Source organism: Giraffa tippelskirchi, chromosome 4 (genome assembly GCF_054371585.1).
Source record: "Giraffa tippelskirchi isolate mGirTip1 chromosome 4, T2T-mGirTip1v1.2.pri, whole genome shotgun sequence".
NCBI lineage: Eukaryota > Metazoa > Chordata > Mammalia > Artiodactyla > Giraffidae > Giraffa > Giraffa tippelskirchi.
This window is the reverse complement of record NC_137278.1, coordinates 3,501,322-3,524,395: the sequence shown is the minus strand read 5'-3', so window position 1 is coordinate 3,524,395 and position 23,074 is coordinate 3,501,322. Positions and strand designations below refer to the sequence as shown.

At 61.9% G+C, this 23,074-nt stretch overlaps 1 protein-coding gene across 3 annotated transcripts; it reads left to right on the top strand.

Moving 5' to 3' along the window:
- Positions 1–252: 252 nt before the first annotated feature.
- On the top strand, positions 253–22,719 carry SNAPC4 (small nuclear RNA activating complex polypeptide 4). 3 transcript variants are annotated; one of them, XM_081590666.1, is made up of 23 exons: positions 253–302; positions 1,245–1,385; positions 2,267–2,313; positions 3,359–3,526; positions 3,649–3,774; positions 4,156–4,234; positions 4,604–4,685; positions 5,407–5,511; positions 5,591–5,663; positions 5,897–6,061; positions 8,863–9,010; positions 9,182–9,288; positions 9,380–9,474; positions 11,309–11,403; positions 15,098–15,177; positions 15,492–15,893; positions 16,641–16,881; positions 17,278–17,348; positions 17,755–17,859; positions 18,518–18,545; positions 19,070–20,628; positions 21,611–21,734; positions 22,541–22,719. In XM_081590666.1, exons 2-22 carry the CDS (start codon positions 1,256–1,258, stop codon positions 21,725–21,727), a joined length of 4,023 nt encoding a protein of 1,340 aa, XP_081446792.1. In that variant the 5' UTR covers positions 253–302; positions 1,245–1,255; the 3' UTR covers positions 21,728–21,734; positions 22,541–22,719. The 3 variants fall into 3 exon arrangements, with proteins under 3 accessions (XP_081446792.1, XP_081446789.1, XP_081446790.1); XM_081590663.1 differs by having other exon boundaries at positions 16,638–16,881; XM_081590664.1 differs by lacking the exon at positions 253–302 and adding an exon at positions 371–503 and having other exon boundaries at positions 1,249–1,385; positions 16,638–16,881.
- Positions 22,720–23,074: the final 355 nt, after the last annotated feature.

The following is a 23,074-nucleotide window of genomic DNA, read 5'->3' as shown; positions in this document are numbered from 1 at the left end:
CCCTGGAGACAACTCACGGAGAAACAGCACAGACAGGCTCGGCGGCGGCTGCAGGCGGTCCCCCCCTCACCCACTCGGGCGTGTGACCCAGGCACCCGGGGCCCCAGCCGAGTGCCTACGGACGCGGACAGTCCCAAGGCTGGCCGCGCGGGGGCACCACCGGCCCGCCCCGAGAGCCCGGTCCCGACGTGCCTTGCGCTTCTGCCGCGGCCGTGGAGGCGGGACTTCCGACACGCGGCAACGTAATCTCGCGGCTTCCGGAAGCGTGTGCGTGGAAGCTGAGGGGCCGGCTCCGAGAGCAGGTGAGGAGCGGGAGGGGGAGGGCCGAGAGGAGGAGCGACCCGGGAGGGCCCGGGGGCGGCGGGGGAGGGGCGGCGAGGGGCGGGATGCCGGCCGGCTGGGGAGCGGGGTCCGCGCAGGGCCTTGTCATCGCCGGGGCCCCGGTGGCGGCGGCGGCCCTGTTTGTCGCAGTGGAGGCCCCCGATCGCCTGCACCGGGGGGAAGTTGGGGGCGGCCACGGGTGGGAAGGGGCTTCTCCTGCGTGTTTTGGCCCCCTGAATCTGTGCTTGTGTTTCCTGGCGTTTCCGCTGCCGCCGGTTTATTCTCCCACTCCCCTATTAGACGTCCCAGACTGTTGTTTCCAAAGAAAAAGGTCCTTGTTCCTTTCTCAGAGGTTTGTTCAGGCTCAGTCCCGAAAGCCAGGTGCTGTGCTGGATGCTGGGGCTTCAGCAGGCCCTGCCGTCCCGGAGGGGGCTTCCTTCCAAGGCTTTGAACCCTGCCACCGGGTCGATGTGCACTTTGTTTGATGCCTGATGCCCTCTGTGTCCAGCTCTGTGCTGGGGAGCGAGCAGATGCACCTTGGGGTCATGGGCCTCGTCCATGTCCTCTAGTGACTTTGCCACCACACTCTCCTTTTGATGCACTGGGTGACCAACTCACTCGTGGTTCCGTGGTGGGAAGACAGACCAGGCAGCTGGGTGATGTTGTTATCTATCACTACCCACCCCCCCACCCCGCCCTGGTGCTGGTTGCAGCCTCAGCCTGGCTGACAGGGCAAAGAGCAGGAGTTCACAGGGGCCCGGGCGTGCCAGGTAGGCCCAAGGCTCCCCAGAGATACCGTCATCACACCTGGGCCTCTCGGAGCCCAGTGCTTGCTTTGGTCAGGCTTCCGCAGGCCCGAGAGTCTGAGAGCAGGAGGGGTTCTTGCGTGCTCTGGGTTTTTGACATCTCAGGATGTGCTGCAGGCAGGGGCGTCATGGATGTGGATGCTGAGAGAGAGAGGATCTCCAGGGAGATTGAGCAGCTGGAGAGGATCTTGGACCCCTGCTGCTCGAGCGTCAGCATGGACATCTCGGAGTCCAGTCTCGACTCGGATTCGGATGCAGGTCAGCGCCCATGCTCCTTGGTCAGAGCGGCCATGTCTGCCCTTGGACCATGGTCAGCCACAGTGTGTCACGCTGCTGGGTCTTTAGTCCGCTGGCCAGCATCACCACGCTCCCTCATCAGCCCCTGCAGGCCGTGCGTGAGCGCCCTGCCCCTTGGTGCCACAGGCTGTCCTGGGAAGGGGGCTCTGCTCTCCTTCTCAGGAGTCAAAGGCTTCTGGCCACAGCTTGTCGGTCGCCCCCCAGCTTGAACAGTCAACCATAGCCGAGACCCCTTGGATCGCTTCTTGGTGCTTGGGCAGCTGCCCTCTGTCTGAGGCCCCTGCTGCCAGGGCTCCCCTTCTGCCCACCCCATGTGCTCCCCGGGGCCCCGAGTGCCCCTCCCTGCAGCCTGCCTGTGAAGACCGAGCCATCCAGGGCCCCAGCCTCCCACCCCCTCAGGCTCAGGTGCAGCCCTAAGGCTGAGCCTCTCACGGTTCCCAGCTGCACGGGCCTTTTCTCACCTGGTAGCGGGCCTCTGCCTGTCCTCTCTCCCCCTCTGACCAGGTCCAGTTCCCCCAGGACAGAGCTGTCTCGTGTGAAGTCTGCCCTGGTTGTCCCTACGGTTCCTGTTCCCTCCATGCCTGGGGACACGTTAGGCTGACATCTCGTCTTGGGGGCTGATCCTGCCCTCAGCCCAGGGCCCGCTGCACACAGAGAGCAGTGCTCAGCCCCCCGAAGCAGGCGGCCCACCGCAGGCCTTCTATGCCCTGCGGACCTCCTCGCTTTAGCACCCCCGGTCTGTGGCTGCGCTGGCCGATTGGTCTCCTCAGCACCTGTGGGACCCATCACCGGCCGCTGTGTCCAGCACTGGGCGCCGACACTGTGTGCTTGCGTTCCTGCAGATTCGCTGCCCGACGAGGACTCGGACGCCGCTGGCGCACTGCTCTCGGTAACCTGCGGCCTGAGGTGGCCGTGCCTGCTGGAGGGACACACCACCCTTCCAGTGGGTCTGCGTGATCGAAGTACCACGGGTTTTGTCAGTCAAGAGAAAAGGGGTGTCATCAGAAGCACACATGTCCCTAGAGATACCGTCATCACAGCTGGGCGTTCACGCCGCTCACCTTCTCTTAGCTCCTCCCAGCTGCATGGACCTCAGCCGGACATGACACGGGGGAGGCTGAGCAGGCTGCCTGGTCCTGCCCCGTAGTCACCTCCCCGTGCCTTGGGGGCAGTGACAGCCCCGGTCAGTGCCCACGCACCAGAGCCTGGAATAGCAGCTGGAAGCAGAGGAAGCACTCGGGTCTGCCACTTAGTGGCTATCGTTTGTTTATTTTGTGATTTTGTGTTAGTTTGGGAAATTTTTATAATTGGTTTTTGTTTTTCCACTAAGTCAATAGACATGGAATTGCTTCCTGTTTGTAATAGTTGGGTGGTACCTTGATACAGACTTGCTGTAGTTCCGTAGCCGTTAGACTCACCACCTTGAGGTGGATGTTTGGGTCAGCTCTGGTTTCAGTCTTGCCAGCACTGCGGAGCCCACGTTCCCCCTCACCACATCTGCCAGCAAACATGTTGTACAGTGAGTCCAAGTTTTATGGGAGTTTTTACTATCAAAAGTGAAAATTGCTCATCTTCTCAGTTTCTCGCCTGAGGTATATTCTTAAAGATGGCATATAAGTTGGCTTTTTGTTTTTTAATCATCGTTTTTTTTTCTTTATTTAAACTTACTTATCTTTACTTGAAGGGTCACTGTTTTACAACATAGCATTGGTTTTTGCCGTACGTCAGTGTGAATCAGCCATACGTATACACGTGCTCCCCCCCTTGAACCTCCCTCCCACCTCCCGTCTAAATTGGATCGTTTTAAACGAGGAGACGTGTCCGTGTGCCGCATGGTCCAGTGTCAGGGTGGCGTCACAGGGCCAGAACGCAGCTCACCTGGGGCCCTGCGGGTGCGCGAGCGCCCCTCACCTGCGGCTCCCGCTCGTCTGCAGGAGGAAGAGAGGTGGGGTGCGGCCAGCGACGACGAGGATGATGCCAAGGAGAAGGCGCTCCCCCAAGAGCCAGAGACCTGCCTGCAGCTGAACATGGTTTACCAGGAGGTGCTCCGGGAGAAGCTGGCGGAGGTCAGCCTGCTGCTGGCCCAGAACCGGGAGCAGCAGGTGAGATGGGCCTGGCCCAAGAGGCGCCACGGCCTGGCCTCCGGGGACCAGGGCCCTGGGTCCCCTCCTCCAGGGGAGCCGCGGCTGGCCGACCCACCAGCAGCCCCCTGTGTCTGCCGCAGGAGGAAGTCATGGGCAACCTTGCAGGCGTCAAGGGCCCCAAGGTGAAGGATGGCAGGAGCCCGCCCCCGAACCTGTACCTCGGACACTTCATGAAGCCCTACTTCAGGGACAGGGTCACTGGAGTGGTGAGTGGCCTGCGCCCTGCTCGAGTCCCCACACCCTGCCGTGGGCGGCGGGACTTTCTCGAATTCTCAGGAGAGTGTTCCCCAGCCTTGCTGAACTGAAACCCTGCTGGCTCCAGGAGGGAATGTCAAGTCTGCGTCCCTAGGAGGTAGCAGGTGGCCTCACCCCACGGACAGGCCCCTGGGGCGTGTCCTGGAGAGGTGGCACCGACTCCTCCCCGCGGGGGCAGCCCCGCCAGCCCTGCGCCACCAGGTGGTGTCCAGAGCCACTCTCCAGGCCATGCTTTAGGGCCAGGCATCCACGCATGCTGGGGGACAGGGTCCCGAGTCCCAGCGGGGAGCACACTTGGTTGCGCCCACAGCGTGACACGACATTCTCTACAGGGGCCTCCTGCCAATGAGGACACGCGGGAGAAAGCTGCCCAGGGCATCAAGGCTTTCGAGGAGCTCCTGGTGACCAAGTGTACGAGCCCCGGCCCAGCCGTCACCTGCCTGTCCCCCCCCCCCCGCCCCAGCCGTCACCTGCCTGTCCCCCCCCCCGCCCCAGGAGTCACCCCGACCGCTGGCCTGGTCACCTGGGAGCCTGCCCTTCCACCTGAGTGGGGTCACGGGGTCGTGTAGTGAGGGACAGACCGGGCCTCCTCCGAGCTCGCTCGGCGCTCTCCCACCTCGTTCCTGCCCCAGGCTGAGAGGCTGTGCACTGGGGGCGCGTCCCGGGCGGCCTCCTGCACGTTCATCTCCATGCCACGGGCTGGATGGGGTGGGGTTGGGGGTTGTCACTGACGGAATGTGACCCCGAGTGACCCCTCTCCGCGTCCTCATCTCTCCGCAGGGAAGACCTGGGAAAAGGTCCTGCTCAGGAAGTCAGTAGTGAGTGACCGCCTGCAGCGACTGCTCCAGCCCAAGTTGCTCAAGTGAGTCCGGATGCTCCCTTCCCTGGGGCGAGGGCGGGGCAGGCTGGCAGCTCCATGGCCAGCGGCCGGTAGCCCCTGCCCGCTGCCCTGCCAGCGTCCCTCCACTGCAGTGGGAGCGGCACGGCTCCTGGACTCTCCCTTGGGTGGGGCGTGTGAGGGCCGGCCTGTCCTCCCTGTGAGTCGTCGGCCTGGGCAGTCTCTCTGGCCTGGGGTTAGAAAGAGGACTGTTAGCAGACGGGTGTCCCACGTGTGCTGGCAGGGTGGGGGCTCCTGACCATGCCACAGCACCCGGGGTCAGGCCAGGGGTCCCCAGGGCTGCCTCCCGGCTTGACGCGTGGGTCTGGGCTTCTCGTGGGGGCGGTGGGGTCACGCCTCGGGTCCTGCTCGGCTCGGCACGGAGGCGGCTGTCTCTGAGAGTCAGCGCGTCTGGAGACCGGATGATGTGCAGGCTGCCCGTCGTGTCGCCTGTGTCAGCACTGCCGTGTGCACTGCCTGCATGCCCGTCGCCACCCCTGCACGCTGGGCCGCCGCTTTCTCTCTGGGTTTGTTTAGGGGGGAGGGTCGGCCTTTGGAGCCTGTGCTCCCCACCGCCATGCCGCGTGGCGTGCTAGCAGGTGACCAGCCCCGCGGGTTCCTGCCCAGATCCATGGGAGGCCGAGCCGGCCGTCTGCGGGACGCAGCGTCACCATTGGCCCCACAGGCGCCTCTCCCTGCGTTTCAGGCTGGAGTACTTGCAGCAGAAGCAGAACAGAGCTACGAGCGAGCTGGAGAGGCAGGTCCTGGAGAAGCAGGCCCGGGAGGCGGAGAAGGAGGTGCAGGATATCAAGTGAGCAGTCCTGCTGGGGCGGGTGTGTTCCAGGGGGAGCCGAGGGCTAGCGTGACCCGTGCCCCCGCCCTCTCTGCAGTCAGCTCCCGGAGGAGGCCTTGCTGGGCGACAGGCTGGACGGCCACGACTGGGACAAGATCTCCAACGTCAACGTGAGTCCCAGCAGCCAGGGCGGGATCAGCACCAGGCACAGAGGCCGAGACCCGCGTGGCCACTCGGCCTGCCGGGACTCCCTCCAGTCACGTGCACGTCTAGCCATGAGGATCGCTTTGGGGTCCTCCCCACCAGCACTTCCAGGCAGCCTGGACAGAGACCCCACTCCCTGCAGCCCGGCCACTTTTGTCAGGGCACGGCCACATGGACGGGTCTGTCTATCTGTCTGCAGTTCGAGGGAGGCCGCAGCACGGAGGAGATCCGCAAGTTCTGGCAGAACTACGAGCACCCGAGCATCAACAAGGAGGAGTGGAGCGAGCAGGAGGTGGACCAGCTGAAGGCCATCGCGGCCACGCACGGCCACCTGGACTGGCAGAGGATCGCCGAGGAGCTGGGGGTGAGGGTCAGGCGCGGCCAGGGCTCGCCCTTGGAGCCGTCAGAGGGTCTGCTCCGGCCACTCGGGAGGGCAGCTGGAGGCGGTCAGAGGCTGCTCAGACTGCACCGCCTCCCGCGGATGCCTCAGAGCAGCCTCGGTGTTCCACCCGCTCTGTCTCTCTCCCGAGCCTCACCTCCCGCCCCGGGGTGTACTTTGGTGTCTGGGAAGACTGTTTACCTGGTGCCTTTGAGTTTTGTTCTTTCTCATCTCCTAACGCAGGCACTGAGTTCTCACCCTCACCTCTGTCTTTGATGAAGATGGTGTTTAAGGTCTGGTTTTCTGAGAGCAGCATGATGTGAAATGTCTCCTTTTTATTGTTTTTGGAGTGACTATGTTATCACTGCCTCTTTGGCTCTTAAGTTATGTAGCAGTATGTTGTATCGTTTTTAAACAGTGAGGTTTCTCAGAAACTTTTATCCTTCAGTTTGAATTTTATGGCAGTTTTTTAATTTATCCCCGTTTTGTTTATTTTTTTGGCCACCTCACATGGCAGGCAGGCTCTTAGCTCCCCAACCGGGGGTCAGACCTGCACCCTCTGCAGTGGAAGTGTGGAGTCTTAACCACCAGACTGCCAAGAAGTCCCTAAAATCTCCTGTTTTTTTAATTTCTCACTTTAGTGACCAAGTGTATGGTTGCAGCAGACTCAGCCAAACTTACCAAAGCCTTTTAAAAACAAAAGCGTGTCCTCTGTCCTGAGTCTGGGAGTCTGTGAAAGCCTGTTAAGTAGAGTTTGTTACATCCGTGAATTCTGCTCCAAAACAGTTGTATTCATGTGACTAGGCTGGAACCTGGCCTAACGGTGCAAAACAAGTCCTTTTGTCCTTTGTCTCTAATAGTCTCACGATCGCATTCAGATGCTGTGTCATCTACTACGTGTGCTTTTACTTACTTGGTAAATGATGCTTTAAAAAATCATTTTATACGCTGAGTCCTAATGACCACCAGGGAGTTCTTCCCTTTATGTCTTTACTTCCTTAGTATTTTTCTTTTATTTATGTATTCATTTCATTTTGGCTGTGTTGGATCTTCATTGCCGCATGTCGGCTTTCTCGAGTTGCAGTACGCGGGCTTCTCGTTGCAGTGGCTTCTCTTGTTGCAAAGACGGGGTCTAGGGTGTGTGGGCTTCATTGCTCCGAGGCATGTGGGATCTCCCCAGATCAGGGATCGAAGCTGTGTCTCCTGCATTGACAGGTGGATTCTTTACCACTGAGCCACCAGGGAAACCTGCTGTTTTTAAGACTGTCTTTTGTGTTTTTGTTTTAGCTGCACTGCGAGGCTTGTGGAAGCACGGCGTCTTAACCACTGGACCACCAGGGAATCCCCAAGGCTGGTCTTTTTTAGAGCTGTTTTAGGCTCACAGCAAAGCCTGAGGGGAAGGCACGGGGCTCCCTCACACACTCGCTGCCCTCACACACGCAGAGCCTCCCCCGTGACGGGCGTCACTCACCACATGGAGCTTTTTTTCTTTTTTACCAGGGCTAGGTCCACACTGACATGGGGTTCTCATCGATACGCACCTAAGGTTCCTCCATGTCTTCCTGGCTTGATGGTTCTCTTCTCGTTCACAGTGATTGGTATTCCATTGTCTAGATGGGCGCGAGCTCTCCTTTCACCTACTGAAGGGCATCCTGGGTGCGCTTACAGGGCTTGTCAATTATGAGGAAAACTGCCCTTAACATCCACGTGCAGGTTTTTGGGTGGAGGGACATTTTCATCTCCTTTGGATAAATACCTAGGCGCACAATTGCTGGATCACACGGTACAGACGTGTCTGGCTCTGTCAGAAGCCCGCAGGCTGTCTTCCGAAGTGGCTGCACCGTCCTGCGTTCCCACCACTGTCTGGCGCGTTAGGGTTCTGCCTCTTGGCTGCTCTTGTAGGATCTCGGGTTAATCTGCCTTTTCCTGGACGACTTGTGAGGGGGCACTCCTCCCCACATGCATATTTTGCCTTCCATACGTCATCTTTGGTGAGGTGTCTCTTGAGGTCTCGGCCCAGTTTTTGGTCAAGTTGTTCATGTTCTGATGTTGAGTGGTAAGTTTTTTGTGTAACTCAGGTAACTGTCTTTATCAGATGTGTCTTTTGCAGGCATCTTCTCCCGGTCTGCGACTTGTCTTCTATTCTAATTCCTTTGCCATTGTCTTCTTAACCTCAGTGAAGTCCCGCTTAGGAATTCTTTACTTTACGGATCGTACTTTTGATGTCTCACAAGACGTCACCACCCCCCGTGCTCTGTAACCAGAGAGCTTACTCTGGGAGAGACGACGCTTCACGTCACCACAGTGGGCTCGTGGAAAACCCCTTTTCCACAGGAGAGGCGTGAGGAGCGGATATGTGTAAAAATGTTTACAGCGGGCCCCGGGGGGCTGTGTGCTCAGCTGGAGTGAAGCTGGAAGCTGGGGGCCTTTACCTCGGAGCTCTCCCTGAGAGGGTGTCCCTGGACACAGGCACCACCCCAGGGACTCTCCAGCACCCCACCCCGACAGCCCCACCTCTCGGCTGCCCCGATGGGGGCTTCAGAGAGACCGCCTCAGGCTGCGGTCAGGGCCGCGGCCCGGCCTATAGCTCAGGACGCCTTTGCCGCAGACCTGGCCAAGCGGAGGCCTCCCTTGGTGTCCCGTCAGGGAGGTGTTGTGACGTGTGTGGACACACTTTGATGAGCTGATGTTGGGGACCCTCTTAGTGGCCCCAGGCCTTCTGTCAGGGTGCTCCCCGCTGTCCCCCAGGGCGGCCCGGTCACCCCCACCCCGCTCTGGCCCTGCAGACGCGCCGCAGTGCCTTCCAGTGCCTGCAGAAGTTCCAGCAGCACAACCCGGCCCTGAAGCGCAGGGAGTGGACGGAGGAGGAGGACCGCATGCTCACGCGGCTCGTGCAGGCCATGCGCGTCGGCAGCCACATCCCCTACCGGAGGAGTGAGTTCCGCACCCGCCCGGCGGGGCCCTGGGCCCAGTTTGGGGGGATAGGGGGGCAGGGGGCAGTGCTGTGTCGTCTCAGGCCATCTGCAGTCAGTTCCCTGTGGTCAGCGTGGCTCCTCTCTGGGTGACCCAGGAAGCGTAGCGCCAACCAGCCCCCTCTGTCTGCAGTTGTCTACTACATGGAGGGGCGGGACTCCATGCAGCTCATCTACCGCTGGACCAAGAGCCTGGACCCCGGCCTGAAGAAGGGTCTCTGGGCCCCAGAGGAGGACGCGGTACGTCTGTGGGACTGAGGACTGGAGCCTGGAGTTTGGGCAGGACTGGGGTGAGCAGGCTGTGACCGGCTCTGCTCCTGTCTCCCTGCAGAAGTTGCTTCAAGCAGTTGCCAAGTATGGGGAGCAGGATTGGTTTAAAATCCGGGAAGAGGTGCCAGGTAGGAGCGATGCCCAGTGCCGAGATCGGTGAGTGGGATAGCTCTGGGCAAAGGAAAGCTTGCTGGGGTTGCTTCTGGGTGGGCCACCAGACGGGCAGGGAGACTGGCCCAGGGTGACCTGCCGGTGTGGGACGAGGGTGTGGCCTTGGGGGCGTGGAGGACGGGGATGGACCCGCTCAGGAAGCAGGGTCGCTTCTTTTTGAAGCCAGATGTGTGCACGGGCTCCACTGGACATCCTTTGAGATCCCCCTGGTGGCAGTTTCCCCGAGCTTTTTTTTAAACAGTATTATTGTATAATTCACATATAAACCATTCATTTAAAGTAGATAGTTCTGTAGGTTTGAGTGTATTTCTTGACCTGTGTAGTCATCATCACAGTTCTAGAACATTTTGATCACCCCACAAAGAAAACACTATTCCCTACAAAAAAAAAAAATCAAGTATGGACCAAAGGGACTTCCCTGGTGGTCCAGTGGCTAAAGCTACGCTCCCAATGCTGAGGGCCTGGGTTCCTTTCCTGGTCAGGCAACTTGATCCTACAGGCCACAACTAATGATCCTACATGCTACAACTAAGACCCAGCACAGCCAAATAAATACATGTTTAGGGGAAATAAAAAACGTGCATGATGGACCTGAATGCACAGGTCCAACAGGCATATAAACAGCCACTGAGCACGTGAAAAATGCTAGCGTAGTCATTATAGAAATACAAGTCAAAACCACGGCAGGATACTGCTTCACACACTTTAGGATGGTTTTAGGATGGTTCACGTTTTGCAAAACTGGGAAGTAACAAGTGTTGGAGGGGCTGCGGAGAAATCAGAGCCCGTGTACACTCGCGGTGGGGTTGAAACCGGGCAGCCGCTGTGGAAAAGAGCTCAGGGATTCCTACAAAGATACACAGAGAATTACCATATTATCCTGGAGAAGGAACTGGCAACCCACTCCAGTATTCTTGCCTGGAGAATCCCATGGACAGAGGAGCCTGCCGGGCTACAGCCCACAGGGTCGCACGAGTCAGGCACGACTGAAGCGACTTAGCACACCGTGTTGTCTAGCAATTCCACCCTGTACCCAAAAAATGGAAATCAGGGACTCAGACATTTGTCCACCCCTGTTCCTAGCAGCACTGGGCACAACAACCAAAAGGTGGGAACGACCCACGTGTCCATCGGCAGATGAGCAGATAGACCAGGGGTGATTCTAACGCCGGAAGGACACTGAAATTCTTACACGTGTTACACCGTGACTGAACCTCGAAAGCACGCATGCATACTCGTTTTTCTCAGCTGTGCCTACGAGTGAAATCATCAGGTCGTGTGGGGATTCTGTTTGACCTTCTGAGAAGTGACCGTTTTCCATAGTGGCTGCAGCATCTTAAATACACTCCCACCAGCAGAGCAGGAGGGCCTCTGTCTCCCACGTCCCCGTACGCACGCACGTCCTTTTTGATTCAAGCCACGCTAGTGGTGTGAAGTGTAACCTCACTATGATTCTGGTTTGCGTTTCCTGAAGGCTGTTGATATTGAGCGTGTTGTTTGGCCATTTGTGTGTCTTCTCTGAAGAAATAGCTATTTCAGTCCTTTGCCCATTTTTAAACTTGAGTTATGAGGGTGCTTGGTATATTCCGGGTTCAAGTCTCAGCAGACACATGATCTGCGGACCCCCTCTTCTAATCCGTGGGTTGTCTTTTCAGTTTCTCGAAAGTGACCTTTGAAGCACAAAAGTCTCTAATTTTGCACAGGTCCAGTGTGCCTGTGCCCTGGGTGTCGTAGCTTAGAAACCGCTGCAGACGCCAGGACAGCGGCAGGAGGGCATCTTAGCTTCTAAAACGTCCCTTTGTTTTTATGTCGCCTTCAGATATCTCAGAAGGTTACATTTCAGCTTGAAAAAGGGACGATGGAATCCCAAAGAAGTGGAGAAGTTAATTGAATTGATAGAAAAATACGGTGTCGGTAAGTTCTTCCTTGTTTTCGTATTTTTTAGTTTCTCACATAGTGGTTTTAACATTTGCATGTGTCACGAAGTGATCGTAAGTCTGGTACCCGCCTGTCCCATAGAGAGTTGACCGTATTCCTTGCACTGTGTGTCACGTGCCGTGGCTTATTTAACTCCATAACGGGAGGTTTGCCCCCTCACTCCCCTCCTCTTGTGCTGTCCCACGCCAGCCCCCTCCCCTGTGCAGCCACCTGTTTCTTCTGAGTCGCTTTCTGTTTGTTTCATGTGTTGTTTTTAGATTCCATGTATCAGTGAGCTCGTGCTCTCTCTGTCTGACTGACCTCACTTGGCATCACACCCTCTAGATCCATCCATGTTGTTGCGGATGGGAAGATTCTTTTTCTTTCATGGCTGAGGAATATTCCATTGTGTATATGTGTGTGTGTGTATATACACACACTACATCTTGCTTATATTTTTTATCATCTATCAGTGGATACTTAGGTTGTTCCCATGTGTTGTTGTAAATACTGCTACGGACATTGGTATATTAACTCCTCTTCAAATGTTTTGGAAATGTCACTTGTGCAGCCATCTGGTCCTGGACTTTTGCTTGTTTATGGAGTTTTATTGTTATTATTACTGACTCCGTTTTCTTCCTGATAATCCGTCTGTTCGGAGCTTTTCTTTCTTCCTGACTCAGTCTCAGGTGAGTGTGCTCCTCTAGGCGTTTACCCGTCCCACCCGGGTCGTCCGAGTTTTTGGAGCGCAGTGTTTCGTAATGATCTTGTGTTGTTGTGCAGTCGCTCAGGCGTGTCCGACTCTTCGCAACCCCGTGGACTGGAGCCCACCAGGACCCTCTGTCCATGGGGCTCTCCAGGCAGGAATGCTGGTGGGTCGCCGCTTCCTTCAGGGGATCTTCTCGACCCAGGGGTTGAACCCACCTCTCCTGTGTTGCAGGAAGATTCTTCACCACTGAGCCACCCAGGAAGCCCATGATGATGGTCTTATACGAGCCGTCACATTTCTGTGGTATAGGTTGTAACTTCTTTCCGTTTCTGACTTTATTGATTCGGGCCTTCTCTTTTTCCTGATGAGTCTGGCTAAAGATTTATCAATTTCGTTTATCTTTTCAAAGAACCTGCACTTAGTTTCATTGATTTTTTTTTTTTTAATTTTTAAAATCATTTTATGTATTTATTTTGGCCGTGCTGGGTCTTCGTTGCTGCATGGGCTTTTCTCTAGTTACGGTGAACGGGGGCGTCTCTCTGGTCGGGGTGAGCGGGGGCGTCTCTGGTCGGGGTGAGCGGTTGGGGTGAGCAGGGACATCTCTGGTCGGGGTGAGCGGGGGCATCTCTGGTCGGGGTGAGCGGTTGGGGTGAGCGGGGGCATCTCTGGTCGGGGTGAGCGGTCGGGGTGAGCGGGGACATCTCTGGTCGGGGTGAGCGGGGGCGTCTCTGGTCGGGGTGAGCGGGGGCATCTGTGGTTGCGGTGTGAAGGCTTCTCACTGTGGTGGCCTCTCTTGCTGTGGAGCACGGGCTTGAATAGCTGCAGCACGTGGCCTCACAAGTCGCAGCTCCCGGACTCGAGAGCACACAGTGTTCACACAGGTCCAGTGGCTCCGTGGCTTGTGGGATCTTCCCAGACTAAGGACTGAATCCATGTCCCCTGCATTGGAAGGCAGATTCTTAACCTCTGGACCACCTGACAAGTCCCTATATGTATCTCTTAATTCCATCTGATCTAATGTGTTGTTTAAGGCAGTGTTTCCTTATTGATTTTTTTGTCCAGATGATTTGTCCATCGATGTAAGCAGGGTGGTAACGTCCCCTACTGTATCATGTTACCGTCAACTTCATTTTGCCTAATCCTCTACGTTTATTTCTAAGCGTTAGGTCAGTTAGGTCTCCAGTCTTGGGGAGGTGGGCTTGAGTGGGAACGTCCTCTGGGCCCAGTAGCACAGTCTTCTCTGGTCACCAGAGTGCTGTGCTCTGGGGGTGTCCCCTGTGTGGGGGGCAGGGTTGACTGCTGAGGTGGTGCTGGCAGGCAGGGCTGGGCCCTGGTTCACCGGCCTGCAAGGCCCCGCCTGGCGCAGTGGCTCTGGGCCTGCTGCAGGGCAGGGCAGACTTCCCGCGGGGTTGCCTGCACACCCGGGGTGCGGGTGGGTTGGTGCGGGGCTCCTCCCAGCCGCTGGTGGGCAGAGCCGTGTCTCTAGAGCTGGGAGGCTAGAGGGAGGGTTCCAGAAGGGCACCCACCCGCCTTGGTGCTACCACGGCAGGCTCGGCCCCCAGCAACGGCTGCTGCCAGCACCTCCCCGCCAGGGGCACCCTGCTGCCTCCTGCCTGCGGAGGCCCTCCACAGCCAGCTGTGTGTCTGCGCCAGGCGCCTTCCAACCCGCTGTCTCGCGTCAGACTGTGTGCAGAGGAGAGCCGCTGTCTCCCACAGCCCTCTGCTCCCGCAAACGCCCGCCCTGCTGGTCTTCTCTGAGCAGTGGTAATGGAGTGTCAGCGGGAGGAGTGAGCTCGCGGTCTGCCCACTCCGGGGTCTTGGCACCTTCCGCGAGTCCCGGACACGCTTGCTGGCCGGGTTTCTCACGGCTCTGAGGTACTGGTCTGCAGGTGCAGGCTGTAGTTTGGTCTTATCCCAAGCTGCCTCCCGGGTCACGGGCTCTTCTGCTCCATGTCCGTCTGTGTCTGTTTTGGCTGGGCCACGTGGCTTGTGGCATCAGCTCCCCACCCAGGGACTGAACCTCAGCACTGAGGCGCAGACTCCTGACCCCCGACCGCCAGGGAATTCCCACTCCGCCGCGGGGGTTTTTTTTTTCCCATCAACTCAGCAGGTGGTGGCGGTTTTTTGTTTTACAGACTAACTCACGTTTACTACAGGAAATTTAGGAGTGAAGACGCCTGGAAAGAAGGAAGGTGGCACAGCTCGTCTCCCATCACCGGAGGCAGCTGCAGGCCTGTGCCCGTCCGGGCCTTCCCTGTGCAGGCGGCTCTCCCGGAAGCCAGCTTGTTGAAGCTGAGTCTTTCCACTTCACTGAGCAGCTGTATTTCACTTTGCGCTGTGTCAGTGTGCCGTCTGTTACCAGTATTTCTCTGCGTCTTTACCCGTCCCGCGTCCTCGTCCTAGCCTCCGTCATCACGTGTCCCTTCCTGAGCACCAGCACACAGGTGATCCAGCCGGTCTTCTGATGACGGACTTCTGTTTCTCATTTTCTGTTACAGGGGCAGGACGGGCTAAGGCTTCAGTAGCTCTGTCCTTGCGTACGTTGGTAGCATCTCATAGAGCAGACCCTGAGATGTCACATGGCCGGGTTTGAGGGGCCTGTCGCACGCAGGCCGACTGCCCCATAGAAGCAGTGCCCGACTTGCCACCCCACCCGCACGGCGTGGAAGAAAAGGCCAGATAATCTGAGATGTCTGCCTTAGAAGCTTGGGCATACAGCTATTCCAGGGCCGTTTCACAGAAACGGGGGTAGCTCTTTAGTCATGGCTGTGTGTTTGCTAGAACCTCCCCGCAGGGCTGGTCATCCAAGAGTCAGATGCCCGCCTGTCGTCACCTGTGCGGGTTGGGGAGCAGCGTCAGGGTGTTGCTGGAACACGGTGCAGCCTGTGGGGAGCCGCCAGCACGCTGCGGAGCGGTGGCTTCGGGCCCGTGTTGTCGCAGCCCGTCTGCAGGAAGTAACGTCCTGTTGTTGTGCTCTCGCAGGTCACTGGGCAAAAATAGCCTCTGAACTGCCCCATCGGTCAGGCTCCCAGTGCCTGAGCAAATGGAAGATCATGGTCAGGGTGAGGCTTTCCTAAACGTCGGCCAGATGTCCCCCCGGCCCCGGGACGGGCAGCGTCACCCCAGGCAGGATGAGGGGACAGCAGCTGGCGGGGCAGGAAGGAGAGACATCTGGTCCGGCCTCGGTGTCTCAGCTTCCAGGCACCCAAGCTCAGAGAGACCTGGCCTCTTCGGGGGCGGGGGGAGGAGGGTCCAGCCCAGCACGTCCAGCCCCTGCCCCTGGCTCCCTGAGGGCACCCCTACTCAAGGCCTGCCCCCGGTCCCCCCTCAGTGAGCCCCTGGTGGCCAGGACCCCCAAGAAGCCCTTCCTCCACAGCAGCGGCAGCGGCAGGCCCGGCGGCGGGCCCCTCGCAGGGCACGCTGGAGCCCCAGCAGCGGGAGCAGCGGCGACAGCAGCTGGGAGGACTCAGAGCCCGAGGAGGCCCCGGCAGACGCCCCGGAGGAGGCCCCGGCTGGCAGCCCAGAGCCACCGCCAGCTCAGTATGCCGTGCCGGACATGGACCTGTGGGTGCCCGCCCGGCAGAGCACTGAGGAGCTGTGGGGAGCAGGCGCCGGGGGCTGCCCACGCCCTCCCAAGGGTCCTGACATGGCCCAGGCCACAGCCCCGGTCCCCGCAGGGCAGCTGGCCTCCAGGAGCCGGAGCACCGACCCAAGGCGTGTCGGGTGCTCGTGCCTGACCGTCGCTCACCACTGGAGCTCCGAGGGGCCACTGGGCAAGGTGGGTGCAGGGGGCAGCACGCCCCTGCCTGGGGATCGCCGGGGCTGCGCCTGGGCGGTGGTGGTGACCAGAGTGTGGGGGCAGAGGCCGCCTCGTTGCACGTCATGGCGCCCGCTCCTGGCACCTTCCTGGAGAGCTGCCCTGGACAGCGGCCGACTCCCTCGAGGCCACCCCTCCGGCCCCCAGCTTGCTCGCTTTTTTTTTTTTTGCCCCACTGCCCAGCCTGTGGGGTCCTGGCTCCCCGGTCAGGAGTTGAGTCCAGGCTCGAGCTGTGAGCGCAGAGTCCTCACCCCAGGACCTGCCAGGTCCCCCAACTCATTTGCCCTCAGCGCCCCGGGGCAGAGCTGTTGGATGGCCTTAGGGACTCACCGCCCTCCTCTGAGGCCGCCTCACTGCCGAGGGCATTTTCCCAGCAGCCTGGGCGCAGGGCGCTGTGGGGTCCGGGTGGGGAGCTGTGTGTGCGCCCAATGGCAGCCAGCCTCGCAGGGTGACTGTTCAGGGCACCCCTGGGGATGGGCCCGCGGGTGCTGAGGCAGGCACAGCTGCTCGTGCCAGCCGTAGCGCCCCAGGCCGCCAGGACCACCCCGACCGCCGCCACCCGCCTGTCTCCCACTCTGCCCCTCCCGGCGTGGGTGTCCCCCCGCCCTCTGGCACCCGGCGGCAGCGGAGGTCAGCGCGGGCAGGCATATGGCAGCCCCAGAGCGGAGCCCAGCCCGCATCCCAGAGGCCTCTCTCTCCCCACAGCAGGAGAGGCTGAGGCAGCCGCACCCGCCTGGCTCAGCCCCCGGGCCCAGCGCTGGCGGCAGCAGCAGTGACAAGGCCAGGCCCCGAGAGCGGCCACAGTGGGGCAGGGCTGGGCAGCGGCTCCAGGGACACGCCCTGCAGAGGAGGCTCCTGGAGCACAAGCTTCTGACGGCCGTGAGCCCGTGGGTAGGCGAGGTCGACCTGCTGTGCGCTCGCCCGAGGCCTGCCATGCGGCCCCGTCGAGGTACTGCCCTGGGGCCCCGGGGGGAGGAGAGGCAGGGGGCCGGGGAACTGCAGGCACATGGACAGAGGTCACACCTGCCCTGTGTGGGAGGGTAGAGGGACGGGGCCGTCCACCCGGTGTCGACCTTCAGGGGTTTGGTTCTGCCCCACCCCGTCCTGCTCAGCACGTGGCGGCCGGTTCAGGAAGGGGCCCGAGGCTCACCCTGGCATTCCGAGTGTGCAGGCGCCCACGTCGGGGTGTATGCTCCAGGGGGCGGGAGTCTCGGGGCTCAGGAGCGTCCGTCCCTGACCACCTGCCAGCCTGCCCTTGGGGCCCTCGCCCCCTTTGTGGTCGAGTGCAGCACCCGCTGGCGTGGTGTCTCCAGGCAGCTCTGTTCACATGCGCGTGTCCCCTCAGCTGATGGCATCAGGAGACAGCTGCAGGGCACCCACCTGGCCAGCACCTCAGTGTTCGCCCTCTTCATTCAGGTGAGAAGCCCCCAAGCACAGCTTTCTTCTCTTGAAACTGGTCCTTCCGAGGCCTGTGACTCTCAGCAGTTGAGTCAACGAGGGAGGGGCAGCCTCAGCATGTCCCTGCCACCGTCCCCGTGTGGGAGGGCCTGAACATCTGCGGGGCTGGGCCAGGGTAGGAGAGGTGGGCGGCAGGCAGCCTGGAGGACCCGAGGCCAGGCTGGGGCGGGAGCCACACGGCCACGGCCTCAGGGACTGTGTGGCCCGGGCCAGACCCCGGGTGTCGGTCTGCTCTGCGAGAGCTGCTGTGGTCAGCGCTGGCCTGAGTCCCTCCGCGGACAGCCTTGTGGGGGCGAGGGAGCCTCGGGACGGCGGGAGGGGCCTCCCGTCACGCAGTGCCAGCCGTGCGCCCTGCACCCTTCAGCTGTTCCAGATCGACACGCCTGGCTGCGTGGAGGTGGTTCGAGAGAGGAAGGCATGGCCGCCCGCCCTGCTCCAGGCTGGTGCCGGGGACCCGCCGCCCCCACAGGTGAGGACTGAGGGTGAGTGCCCAGCTCCCCAGGCTCCCGCCACCCTTGCCTCCCATGTAGCGGGGCAGTGAGGCGTTCCCGGGTCCCCAGAGGCTGGGCCAGCCCCCAAGAGCAGCCCATGCCCATTGCCGGGAGAGTCTGCCGGTCTCCAGGGCGGGCCTGGGACCCTGAGGGCCTCTGAGACAAGTCCAGGGGTGCAGGGTTCCGTGGGCACTCAGGCCCGCCTGGCTCCATGGCATGTCTCCCTGGTGCCGTACCTCCCCTGGGCGGGGGTGGGGGCACGTTAGGCACCTGCTGCTCTGGGCACTGGCCCCTGGGGTGGCAGCCGGGTGCCAGTGGCCAGGTCATTGGGCCACGTCCCTGAGCCTGGTCACTACTGGAGGAAATGACAGAAGAGCATTGCTGGTCGGAGGACCAAACACGGCGCTGTGGTGCCCTGTCCAGCCCTGGAGCCCTGTGCCCTCCCGCCTGGGCACCTGGACCCCCTGCCTCTCCCTGACCCCACCGACTCGCGTGCTCCTAAGGATGCCTTGGCATGGTGTCGCAGGACGAGGGGCTGGGTGGCCCCGTGGGTGGGGGTGAGAGGCGGCCTCGGGCAGCGTGGGGAGGCGTGGGGGTTGCCCTGAGGCGCTGACACTGCTCTGCTTTCTCTTCCAGGTACCCTCGAGTGCCCGCAGCGCCCCAGGTACTGCCTGCCTGCCCCTCCCTTTGTCTGGGTGGTTTGTGTCTAGGCCTGTCCCAGGCTTTACGTTCCAGCCCCTCGGGGGGGTCTCTGAATCCCACCTCAGGGGGCGGCCTGGCTGGTGTGAGTGGTCAGCCTTCTCCAGCCAGGAGCAGGGATGGCCTCTGGGCCCAGGTGTCGGGCGTGGCCTCTCCCGCCGGCGGCCACCTGTCCCCACACCGGCAGAATCTGGCAGCGGTCCCGGGTCCCAGGAGGTGACCGTGGAGGGCAGGGTGATGGTGCCAGCGTGAGGGTGTAAGGATGTTGGAGACGCAGGGCCATCGGGGGCTGGCTTTCCCCCCGGGCCCACCCTGGATGGGGCAGAGCATGGGGGCTCGGGGCGCCGTGTGAGGTGGGGGTCTGGGGATGCGCAGGCAGCCCGACAGCCCGCAGCCCGGATGCAGCCACCCCCGCCCCTGAGGGCCCTTCCCTGGGACACAGGGCCCGTCCCCGGACCTGCCTCAGCGTGCTTTCTGTCCTCCCCGCAGGCTGCCTCACCCAGAGCGTGCAGGCCCAAGGGGCCGCGAAGCGGAGCACCTGCCCTGAGGGGGGCAGAGGGCCGCAGGCGCCTACCCCAGCGCCGTGCAGACCCCGGCCCAAGCCCAAGACCGTGTCTGAGCTGCTTCGGGAGAAGCGGCTGCGGGAGGCCCGAGCCAGGAGGGCTGTGCAGGGCCCCGCCGTCCTCCCGGCCCGGGTGCTCGTCTCCTCGCCCGTGGTCCTCCAGCCGCTGGCTCCCCCAGGCGCCCCCGTCTCCAGTGCCGTGCTCTCTGGGCCTGGAGGCCCTCTGGTGGCCAGTTCTGGTGCTTTGGGCTCCTGGGCACCAGTCAAGGATGAGCGAGCCCCAACTCTGCACGCCTTTGCCCTCGGCCCGGCCGCCTCCAGGGCCCTGAGCCTGGGCCCCGGCCAGGACCCTGTAAGCTGCCCGCTGAGTGCTCTCGGACAGTCTCAGGCCCCTGCCACGTCCCGGAAGCAGGGCCTGCCCGAGGCACCCCCCTTTCTCCCCGCGGCTTCCAGCCCCATCCAGCTGCCCGTCCAGCCCCTCAGCCTGATGCCAGCCCTGGGCACGCCCGCGGCGGCCGGCACCGCTCTGCCGGTTACCTGGGTCCTCACAGCGCAGGGGCTGCTCCCTGTACCCCTGCAGGCCGTGGTGAACCTTCCAACACCCACGGGGGCTGCTGACCCCATGCAGCTGTCAGTGACTCTGACGCCCTCCCCCACTGAGACTCAAGCCATCCTGGGCCCTGGGCTCCCTGAGCAGAGCTGCCCTGGGCCGCCAGCAGCCAGCACAGACTCGGAGCCAGAGCCTCCCTGCAGGACGGAGCCCTTGACTGAGAGCCCCGCAGAGATGGCCAAGGCCTGTGGCCCCACAGGAGTCGCTTGCCCTGGGGAGGCGCTGGTGGCTGGGGAGACATCTGCACCCAGGACTCCCTCCCAGGACACGCCCCTGGCCCATCACCCAGCGGCCGGGCCCCCCAGCTCCAGCCTGCCACCTCTGCAAGGGGCCCCAGGGGCTGCCTCAGGCCCCGGGGAGCCCCAGCCTCTGGACCTGGAGGGGCCCCCGCTGCCCTGGCCTGAGCTGGAGAAAGGAGCCCTGGACTTGAGCCTCCTCTCCCAGGAGAGCAAGGCAGCCACGCAGGAGTGGCTGAGTGGGGAACGAGGGGTGGCCGTGCCCGCCCTGGGGAGCCGGCTGGCCTACCAGCCACCCATGCTGTGCAGCCTACGGGCGCTGTCCAGCCTCCTGCTGCGCAAGAAGGACTTGGAGCGCGGTGCCGCGGTCCTGGTGCCCGGCGGGCCGGCCGGCGCTCTGCAGGCCTCGCTGGGGCGAGTACGCGAGCGGCTCTGGGACAGCCCGGCCTACCTGCTCCTGAGGGCACGCTTCCTGGCCGCCTTCACCCTCCCTGCGCTCCTAGCCACCCTGTCCCCCCGCGGCGTCCCCACCACCCTGTCTGCGAGCACGGGGCCTGACCCTGAGACGGACAGTGATGAATTTGACCCAGAGGAGCTGGAGCTCACCGACACCGATGGGCAGCCGGGGGACCCAGCCCAGGTAGGCTGTCGTGGGTGTGGAGCCTTCGCCTGCCCGGAGCGGGGGTTGGTAGCAGGGGGAAGTCACGGCGGGAGGGTGGCGGCTGACCTCAGGAGGAAGAGGCCATGCCACGCCGCCCTCCACTTGCGGACTCCTGGGCAGTGGGAACATCACAGCCAGTGTAGGGGGTGGGAGGGGCCTGCCGCCCTGGCCTGTCCTAGTCGGCGGCAGCAGCCTCGGTATGTGTGCCCCCTGCTGCACACGCATGCCCCACCTGCACCCTGGGGAGGTCCATCCAGGTACCCAGACCGGCATGTCCACGTCCACAGCCTTCTCAGCTGCGGAAGCTGTGCCGCTTTTGTTTCCAGACAAGAACCTGGATACAGACACGGGGGAGGTGTCCCCTCCTGCTGTGTGCCCAGGGAGCCCTGGGTCGCCTCAGGACACAGAGAGCCCTCAGGTCCCTTGCAGGCGTTAACCCTCCCAGGAAACCCCCAGGAACAGCCTGTCCCTGTCACGAGGGGGTGACCACAGCAGTGAGGCTTGCTGCTGGACCTGTGGCCCCCCCATGTTCCCCGCAGCTCGGCCCAGTCTCCCCGTGGCCCCCAGCCCACTTCCCTTCCCAGGGGCACGGCCTTAGGAGTCCGAAGGGTCTTCCAGGTTGCAGCAAAGGGCGAGCTCTGCTGGCCCCCGGATACTGAGGGCAGGAGACCTGCTGTCCCCAGTGGCATGGGCAGCTTCCCTCGGGCCTTGTCCCCTGGCCTAGCTGGGGGAACCATGGTATAAGAGGCTGGCTCTTGGGGGCCTGCTCAGAGGGGATTGGAGTCCCAGAGTGAAGGAGAGGTGGGCAGGAAGTCAGAGCCCCGTGTGGCCCCAGGAAGACAGCACCTCCTGTCCAGCTCCAGTGGGGACAAGCCCAAGGAGCTGCCTGCTCCTCCCTGCCCCCGCTGCCCGTCGTCCGGGCTGGAGGGTTACTCTCGTTCTCTGCCCGGACTTCATCCAGGGAGCTCCGGACCGCAGCCAGGGCTCTGCCCACTCCTGCCCGGACAGCCCTGACGACCCAGATGTGTTGCGGACGCGGCGCTCGAGGCACGTCCGCAAGCGGAGGCAGCTGCAATGAGCTGCGGGTGAGTGCCCGAGAGTCCTCGCTCTGCGCTGGGCATGCGGGGTCCTCAGCTCGTTTTGGCTGCGGTGCTGTCGTGAGGGGTCAGCCGTGGCACACGGGCCTCCCCCCGCCCACTCTCCCCTCCCTGGCTCCACGCCCCCGCCTTCCCTGCTGCCCTGCAGCCAGCCCACCTGTGCCTGGGGCCTTGGCGCTGCCAGCCCCCTGCTTGGCCCTTTGCTCTTCCCGTCTGCAAGGCCTGTCCCTCCCTCCAGTCGGCTCTCTGCTTGGCGGTCCGCTCCTCAAACACTCTCCCCAGACGTTCTAAGAGAGCGTCCCTGTCCTGGGGCCCGGCCGTCCTCGTGGTGCCTGCCCTTCCCTGACACCTGACATTCATTCGTGTGGGTCCATCATCTCCCCAAGAACGTGAGCCCTTCGGGCAGGCGTAGGGTCCCCAGTGACCAGGTTGCCAGCACCAAGTAGGCCCAGCCTGGTGGGTTTTCACGAACTGAGACCCGTGCCCAGGAGGATGTTCGCAGAAGCAGGAGCTGGGGCCTCTGGGCAGTGTGGATGTGCTGCGGGAGGTCCTTGGTCCTGGAGTGGACAGAAGAGGACAGCGCACAGGGTCCGGGGTGGGCGGGGACTGCAGAAGGGCTGTCTGGACCGAGCCCACTCAGGCTCCAGGGCCTGTCTCCGCGGACCGCAGGCAGGCAGCAAAGCCTCGCTCCTCCCCGCCCGGCCCCACAAGGCCATGCTGTGCCTTTGCCTTGCCATCCCTGGGGTCCAGCTGGGGTCAGAGCACCCTGTCACAAGGGTGCTCTTACGTTCTAGGACCGCCCAGGGCCAGCCAGCCGGTGCAGCTGACAGGCAGGGGGGCCCGTGCTGAACCCGGGCGAGCCCACCTGGGAGGAAGGCTCCAGCAGTGACCACATCATCCTGGGCTCGGCTGCTCCCCACGGGCACCTCAGAACGCTGGAAGGAATAAAGAAATGTCCCATTCATAATTAAAAGCAAGCCATGGACTCTCTGTGGTCTCGTCCAGTTCTGCACATGCTGGCAGTTGGCCAGCTGGGTCCCGGGGTCCACACAGTGGAGCCCCTGCACCCAGGGCCTCTGGGGCCTGGGACAGAGGAGGAACAGGTCTTCCTGTTCTTGGCTCCAGGCAGAGTGCAGCCCACACCCACCCAGGGGCTTGGGGCTCTCCTGGTGCCACCGCGGGCGGGGCGAGCCCACTTCCTCTACCGTCCAGACCGCACAGGCGGGTCCCCAGAACCTGTGGGTGCCTGCTGCCCACAGGCCCCCCCGGCAGCCTGCACGGTGGCCACGGGCCAGTGCTCCTGTGATTTCATGCAGGCATTTCTTTGG

What these genes read in the sequence shown, in the direction of transcription:
- SNAPC4 (XM_081590663.1), top strand. Translation starts at nt 1,256, where the DNA reads ATGGATGTGGATGCTGAGAGAGAGAGGATCTCCAGGGAGATTGAGCAG. An exon ending in GGATCGCCGAGGAGCTGGGG is followed by an intron (nt 6,062 to 8,862) that starts GTGAGGGTCAGG and finishes CTGGCCCTGCAG; the next exon opens with ACGCGCCGCAGTGCCTTCCA. An exon ending in CCACATCCCCTACCGGAGGA is followed by an intron (nt 9,011 to 9,181) that starts GTGAGTTCCGCA and finishes CTCTGTCTGCAG; the next exon opens with TTGTCTACTACATGGAGGGG.